This window comes from Tympanuchus pallidicinctus, unplaced genomic scaffold, assembly GCF_026119805.1.
Source record: "Tympanuchus pallidicinctus isolate F22 unplaced genomic scaffold, pur_lepc_1.0 scaffold18, whole genome shotgun sequence".
Taxonomy (NCBI): domain Eukaryota; kingdom Metazoa; phylum Chordata; class Aves; order Galliformes; family Phasianidae; genus Tympanuchus; species Tympanuchus pallidicinctus.
In genome coordinates, this window is record NW_026294699.1 from 14,136,889 (window position 1) to 14,145,454 (window position 8,566).

The window sequence follows — 8,566 nt, forward strand, 5'->3', positions numbered from 1 at the left end:
AAAATGCCTCCGTGTTTTTATTAGGAATGAGTATTAAGCCTCAAAAGCTCTGCTCAAATCACATCAGCACTCTGACCTGCTGAAACTCGGATACAAACCTGGCTTATCACCCATCGCCACCAACTCAAAACAAAACAAATCAAATGGCAAAATCATGGCATAATTTGGAACCTTTTTTAGAAAAACACCGTGAAAAGTGGTCTGTGCCCCAGCAGACCACATTTACAGCACTGTTACATTTATTGGGTACAGCAAAGCAGAAGTAGAAATAACTCTTCAGGTTTAGATTTCCTTGTAACAAGTGAAATGATTCTTATTTATTCTACACCATTACTTTCATTCCTGTTAAGATACATTTATTGATAATAATACCGGGTTTTTTTTATTCTAATTAAATTTATTCCAGATATAGCTCTAGAGGACATACTTGGCCCTATCTTTTTATGCGTGCAGTAAATATATGCTGATTTTAATTGACTAGTAACCTACCTCTGGGAAAACCCACACCAAATTCACGAGGTTTTGTGGTTCCATACACCTTTGATTTGCTCCCCCAGCACAACGCAGCCATCAGATCTTCCTGAAGCCCCACATTCCCTCACACAGAATTCCTCCCTCATTACCCAGCTTTAAGTGGAAGCACCTGCTGCAGACATCTGCTTCAGTATGCTCCCCTTGCAATTAGATGAATAATGTCTCCCCTATCACATACTGTCACTGCAGCAAATTCAAATAGAGCCATGAAAAGATAGAGAAGTCATTTTAATGACTAAGTAGCTCACATTTAACTTATTTTGCAGTTCAACAATGGCCATCACTGACATCCTTTCTGCTAAAGATATTGAATCTGCTCTCTCCAGCTGCCAGGGTAAGGAACGATCTCTCTCCAGCCAGAAGATGCATATCATTTTTATGTCTTAAGATGGCGCCTATCATTTTCCCCTTACATTCCTTCCCGGTGAGATCTCTTTGTAGCTACGTTGCAGTATAGCTTCTTGAATTCAGAAAGTCTTACAAGTGGTTATTTGGTGGGTAACGTTACCTGAAACAGAGTGGCAGTAAGAGCCACAGTTTCACTTAGCACAAGGCTGGCTCTCAATTCCTAAACCTGCTGAAGACATGGATTTCAGTGGTTAGCCTTGTCCTGCAGAATGCCACAACGAGCTGCAGCGCCCAGAATCCCCCCTTACTTGTGAAGCAATGAGCAGCCTTGCTTCTCTCAGAATTCCCCCCAAGCAGGATCATGCCAGTTCCCAATGCCCTGTGAGCAACTTCAAGGCTGAACACTGCTTTATCTTCTACCAAATTCTTCACCAAAGTAAGGACTAAGTGAATGTAAAACAAGAACTACAGGACTTGTTAGTAGGGCACAGCAGCACCCTCTAAACACTTATAATTAATTGCATGTGACACGGATAGCTAGAGCCCTGATTTAGCACGGTGTGCGCTGTAGCAGAGAATTCCAAACTGGATGATAGGACATATGAGCACAGGCACAGAGTGATTGAGCAGGGAAAGTATCCACCGAATCATCTCAGCTGCGTTGGGGAACAGGAGAAAAAGGAGCAGGCTGATGTTGTCAACCAGGCGCGCGTGCGGTAGCAGCAACTTGAAAGGAAAGCATGTAAGAGGTTTTTGTCTCTTCCAGCTGCGGATTCCTTCAATTATAAGTCGTTCTTCTCCACGGTTGGCTTATCCAGCAAAACTCCTGATCAGATAAAGAAAGTTTTTGGAATCCTTGATCAGGACAAGAGCGGCTTCATCGAAGAAGAAGAGCTTCAGTAAGTATTGCTCAGCTGCTGCATGTCTTTGAACAGTGGAAGCCTTTGAACATCCGTGGCGTCCCAGAAAAAAACTTGATGTTATTTTTAAAACTCAATGCAATGCTTTGCCTTTCCTTGAATTTGTGTGGATCTCACCAGATGTTACAAACTAGAGTTACTTTTTCTTTTGGCGTGGGCTTAAGTTCGAAAACCAGAGACATAATATGCTGAGGTCACTGCAGAAAAGCAGAGTAAGCACAGCGCTCTGCCCTGCTCAATTCCAGGCTGTTTCTGAAGAACTTCTCTTCGAGTGCCAGAGTGCTCACCTCTGCGGAGACCAAGGCTTTCCTGGCTGCAGGTGACACTGATGGTGATGGCAAAATCGGAGTAGAAGGTAAGGCTGCTGGAAACTTCATCAAAGTCAGGCTTAAAAATGCACGCATTTAGTTACACTTGGCCGGTCCAGGGGAGAGCACACCCTGCTCATTTAGCCCAGTACTTCCTGTCACGTTTTTCATACTGACAAATACTCCTTTTTTTCATTGCCTTGTTTCTATGTAGTCTCTGTTGTAGCAAGAGCAGATTTAGGCCCAATGTAGACCCCATTCTCTCAGCTAATAACAACAGCATTGGGGTTAATTTCTGCACTCACCTGATGCAGGGACAGGCTCAGAGTGCTGCATTTTCAGAACATTCTGAATGCTTACTCACTCTGAATTTTCATTTTGCTCTGTGCTTTTGGTCATGGGACACTTTCACTTTTAACAATTTCCACCTACATGAACATTATTGACCCCTCTCAGCATTACTGAGGGGGTAACCCTGTACGTAAAGCAGGGCCAGTATCGCTTCTAAGGGCCAGAACTGCTGTACAGCAGCATGGAGTGTGCTGCAGCACTGTCTGATGTTGGCAGATTTCACTGGACAGTCCCTCTATGAGAAACTACATCAAATTCCTTCAGAAACTCCCACAGAATGATGTGAACTGGCCAGGGTATTTCTTCTGGAAATTGCAGCAGAAGAAAATAGGACATTATGCATCGTGTATCAGAGATGAAGTCACTGAAAACAGGGCTGTCTCAGCCGAACTAGGACAGGTGGCAATAGCTCCAGCAGACACACATGCTAATCTTAGCCAGAGTTTGGGAGGAGAGAGATACCCTGTTGGAGGAATTTGCTTTTGCAGCAGCTTTTGCAGCTTCTGTTTATGAACCCCAAATAGGACATTATATTATGCCGGTCTTAGCTCTTAACTATTGAATTTCCCATTCTGAAATTACATCATTACTAATATTTTTTGCTTCTGAATAATGATTTTTAAAAACTACTGGAAATATATTGAAAGCTGCAGGTCTGAGCCAATTCTCTGCTAGCTATTATCAGAGTTTGTAATGGGCTCAAGACAGCTTACCTTTAGCTCAGGATTTCCTACAAACATGAATTCACAGACGCGCTTCTCTCTGCACCAACTCTTTTGAAGGAGTGAAAAATCTGCTACGCCCCCAGAATCTCAATTTAGCAGTGGCTCTGCGGTGTTATAATAGCACAAGGAGCCCTCCATAGCTAGGAGATTAGGACATTTTTATCTATCTTTTCTAAAGATGTTATAAGCACTGTCACCTCATTTTATTCCCTGCCTTTCTCATTTTCTTTCTTGACAGAATTCCAGTCCCTGGTGAAGGCATAAACAGCGTTAGACCAAAGGCAGCCTTGGACTGACTCTTCCAATTACCTCGTCCAACAAGCACTTCGCACTCTGCATGTGTTTGTACATTTTTATATTGTTTCAGGCATCAGCGATTCCCCATACGTCAAGTTCATTCAAAGCACTGCTGAGAAATCTCTCCATGTACAGATGTTTCCATTGTAAAGAAGGCACTTCGTGATTTTCAGCTACTCATAATATTGAAATTGTGGCTAGAAGATAGATGGGAGAAAAAAAATGCTGTTCTTTCAGTTTTGTTCAGGATTTCCATCCTCATGTTTAACATGCTGACTTGCCACGCACAGTTTTAATGATTTTAAACAACACGATCTCTCTTAAGACATAAGTGCCCTGATTTTGTTGGGTTTTATTTCTGCTTAATTCTCTGATCCTTTAGGAAAAGCAATGCTAACAAGAGAGCTAAAAATAATTTATATTCAGTCCCAGATCTGAGACTCTAAGAAAAAAAATGTAAGAGAAGCTGACACACAGCAGAGAGCATGGAATAAATTTGTGGGTATTTTACAAAATGAAGTATTAGGTTGCAGCATCTATCATCAGAAAGTGTTTATGGCCTAAAATGTAACTCTCCTTCAAGAAGATTTATCTTTCATGAAACCCAAGGCAGCTGTGAGATAGAGGAGAAGGTTCTAATCCCATCTCTGACACCGGCCCAAGTCACAGACCCTGACAATGGGCCACGGGCCTGGAGGTTTTTCTGTTCGTCAGAAGCATGTTGCTGATTATCCCTTAATAACTGCTACCCAATAAGACCTTACCACATCTGTGAATGTCGGTGCTTCAGGTGAAACACCAGCCAGTCTTGCTGCTTGATGATCTTAAAGGGAAGCAGAAGAAATTCAGTCTGTTTTATGGGGCTAAATAATGGCCATCATTCAGTTCTTTCATTTGTTACCATGAAGGATCACCCAACATAACCCATAACATCAACGATTTACTCAAGTATGAAAACCACCAAGAGCTAATCTTTCCTTTGATGAGGGTCCCATCGGGTTTAATGCCACTGATGGCACTGCCTTCATTAATGGACAAGGCAAACAATATTTATGGTGTAAGGCAGAGCTCAGTACGCTCCACAGATGTTACATATTTCTGGCTGAGCGCTGCACATTTCCCCACTAACATTGAGTCGGGACTTTTCCCATCTACCATGACTTGGTTCCAGCTCAGTAGCCTGTCATTTTAATTCTCCCTGCTGAAACTGGGTGATAATTGAAACATAATTTGGCAGCTGTTTCGAAGAAGAGCAGAAACAAAGCCTTCTGGAGCTTTATGTAACACTCAGCGTTGGCATTTCCATGAATTGCGACGTGATTAAATGAGGCGAGCACAGCTCACCCAGCCCAGGCATGTAAGAAAGCTGTTCATCAGATGTAAGGCTGTTATTGCAAAAGAGGAATTCCAGCAATCAGACTCACTGAAGCCTTGGCAGAATCATAATGAATATGAATTCTAATTCTATCCCCGAAGCCTTTGATGTTAAATCTGGGCTTAAATTATAGCTGCTGTTAATTACAGCACTGAAATATTTTGCATAATGATGACACTCTGTTGGTTCCTTTTCCTCATTTTCCTGAACGCTGAAGAAATGCAGAGCAATCCAGAGCTGCAGCAGTATACAGATATAATACAGATTTCAGCTCTTCACACTGCTAACCACTAAAACCTCACCTCACTAATTCACAAGCAGAGAGTGAACACGATATATAAGTAACAAGCCTGACATTTTATTTCTTGCACACCTGAATTTTTTCATGTGGAATGCAAGAAATACAACACGCTGCAATAGCACTAGAGAAAACCTTTGCTTGCTGGATGTCTCTGAGGATGCCACCTGAAGTAGTAAGGAGGCAAACGGTGATACCACAATGTTACCACCACAGAGGCACAGGGTCACAAAGTAATCTGTGCCAGAAGGGACCTCTGGTTCTGTGGTCTGTGGTTCACCCCCTGCCCAGAAGGCCAACTTACAGCATGCTGCTCTAGGATGGGTTTGAGTACCTGCAGGCACGGAGGCTCTGTAACCTCTCTGATCAATCTGGTAAGTAAGGATTCAATCCTCTACACTGAGCATTCATGAATAAAGTACAAAAATAAAGCACGGATGAATACACACTTAAAATCCAATCTTCTACTTTAAACTGTATATACTACATCAAATCTGAAATCACTCAACAACACCCTGTGCATCGCACTGGTCACCTGTTCTCAGCTTCCAGAGCAATTCCATCCCATCCAGAATAATGCTGCTTCTTAATTTCTAGCATAAAAGAAGTGTTGTTTGCATGTTTTATGTAAGACAACTGAAGATCAGTTTAAAATGTGAGCAGCAGATCTGAGTCCTGCTGAGCCCACGGACTGTGAGTTGTAGGACACGTCTGCACACTCTGTGCTCTCATTACCTGTAGGAGCAGTATAATCTTTAATCCTTCCAATACCTCTTGTGAAATGAAGACTTGCTGCAATCTGTTTAAGTGGGAAAACAATACAAAGAAATTTGTTTCTTACACAAGCTCATAGAAGGAAATGGTCAGGGTTTGGAACCCAATACCCCAAACCCAACCTGTTGCTCCAGCCACTGAATCCATCACCTCTTTTAAATCAAATCTTGTTTTGTTCTGGTAAAGAAAGGATAAAAGAACAGAATGATCCTGCAAAGATAAAATCATCTCATATTTAGTGGAAATTGGCCCCCTACTATCTTCATGTTGTCAGAGAACTCCAGCAATTTTACCACTCCACTGCTCCTCTGGAAAATCCCAGTCTAGAGCCATTTGTAAACTTTGGATTCAATTTCAGCTCTCCAACTGTTCAAAATCTGGCATTCATTTTCTAACAAGAGGAGTAAGAGAGCACAGAAAGGGCAAGGGGATGTCAGAACATTCATTGCTCACGGGCGGTAAAGTTTCTCCTTTGAGTTTGCAGCCAGCCCATGTGGAAAATCTTTGATGCAGCACCATCAGAGACGCCTGGAGCTCTTCACACAAACAGTGTGAGCAGAAGGGGCCAAGCCTGGATTCATTTCCTGGAATGGGTTACTGTCATGGTTTTATGTTTTTGTTTTTGTTTTTTGTTTTTGGATTTCAGTATTCCACATCAAAACATCATGTAGTGTACGGGGCATTAAAGTGTCACTCCCCAATCCCAGCTACCTATCCCTGTACGTTACAGCAGTCACGGGATCTGGCCCTTCCAGGTGGGGAGGGCGCTCTCTTGCTGCCTGGCAGTGGGTGCTGGAGGTGCTTTCCTGGCCGTTCCAAGCTTTTCAGGTTTGACTCGGTCCCGGGAACTCTCTCTCTCTCTCATCTTGTCTGATTTATTAATCTCAATTTCAATTAAATTGTATATATTGTGTTATTTTGTATTCTGATATTATCATAAAATAAGTTTTCCTCCATAGATTGTTGCTGCTGCTCTTTTCCTCCCTTCCTTCCTTTCCATTTTTTGTGGGACTGGGTTGGGGGGGGAGGACAGAGGCCTGTCGCCTCTGTCATGGACATAGATTGATCTGGTCAACTCCGTGACAGAATTTTGGCACCCAAAGTGGGGCACGCTGCTTTTTAGCTTTTAGAACAGATCTTTTTTTCTCTCTGCTCTTAGAGAGCTTCGTTAGGGAGCATTATCAGTAGTTCAAGTTTCTGTGCTGGAAAACCTGACCTTGAACGATTAAGTGTACTGCCAGTGTTCTGGGATATTTGTAAACCTTGAGCACTACTTAGTCTGGGTAGTGCCTTTTTTTTTTTTTTTCCCTCCTCTTGTTGGCTTCAATTCATTAACCCCTTTTTAGCAAGCACCAGTGATGAACCCACTCGTTATCGTGGGGGTGCTGGGTAAAGGATTTAAAGCAATGGTGTTACTCACAACCTACTGGCCAATAATCCATCTCACACCTGTGTGTTGTGGAATTGCATTCATATATAACTACCTAAGGGCACTGATGGAGACAAATTCAAGGCGCGGGCCCCTCTCTCGGGGCGAACCCGGCCCTTCACAAAGAAAAGAGAACTCTCCCCGGGGCTCCCGCCGGCTTCTCCGGGATCGCTTGCGTTACCGCACTGGGCGCCTCGCGGCGTCCGTCTCCGCCGCTCCGGATTCGGAGTCTACCTGATGGTTATTTTGCTCTATCTTTACACTGACTCGTGGATGGTAGCAAATGCTTTATGGGGGTGGTTACATCAGTGGGAGCAAAATAACTGGCAAAGAAGGGGTAAACCTATTTGGGCTGCTGAACTGTGGAAAGACATTGCTGCCCGAACAAAGACTATAGTTGTAAAGGTGCGCCATGTAGATGCTCATGTGCCCAAGAGTCGGGCTACTGAAGAACAGCAAAATAACCATCAGGCAGACCGAGCTGCCAGAATTGAGGTGGCTCAAATAGACCTGGACTGGCAGAACAAGGGTGAATTATTTCTGGCTCAGTGGGTCCATGAGACCTCAGGTCATCAAGGGAGAGATGCAACATACAAATGGGCCAGAGACCGAGGGGTGGACTTAACTATGGATGCCACTGCACAGGTTATTCATAACTATGAAACATGTGCCATCATCAAACAAGCCAAGAGGATGAAACCTCTGTGGGAGGAAGGGCGATGAATGAAACCTCTGTGGGAGGAAGGGCGATGGCAAAAGTACAAATATGGGGAGGCATGGCAGGTTGATTATATCACCTTGCCACGATTTCGCAATGGTAAGCATTATGTGCTTACTATGGTGGAGGCAACCACTGGGTGGCTGGAAACATATGCAGTACCCCATGCTACCGCCCAAAACACCATATTAGGGCTTGAGAAACAAGTCCTGTGGCGACATGGCACCCCAGAAAGGGTTGAGTCAGATAATGGGACTCATTTCAAAAATTCTCTTGTAAATACTTGGGCCAAAGATCATGGCATCGAGTGGATTTACCATATCCCCTACCATGCACCAGCCTCTGGTAAAATTGAACGATACAATGGATTGTTAAAAACGATGCTAAAAGCACTGGGTGGTGGGACATTTAAGCACTGGGAGAAGCATTTGGCAGAAGCCACCTGGTTGGTCAATACCAGAGGATCTATCAATCGTGATGGTCCTAACC

The 8,566-nt window shown here is 43.5% G+C and overlaps 1 protein-coding gene across 1 annotated transcript; it reads left to right on the forward strand.

The window, feature by feature from the left end:
• The first annotated feature begins 807 nt into the window (after positions 1-807).
• On the forward strand, positions 808-3,493 carry LOC128079188 (parvalbumin, thymic). The gene is made up of 4 exons (XM_052680160.1): positions 808-868; positions 1,649-1,781; positions 2,048-2,157; positions 3,425-3,493. Exons 1-4 carry the CDS (start codon positions 808-810, stop codon positions 3,448-3,450), a joined length of 330 nt encoding a protein of 109 aa, XP_052536120.1. The 3' UTR covers positions 3,451-3,493.
• The last annotated feature ends 5,073 nt before the right edge of the window (positions 3,494-8,566 follow it).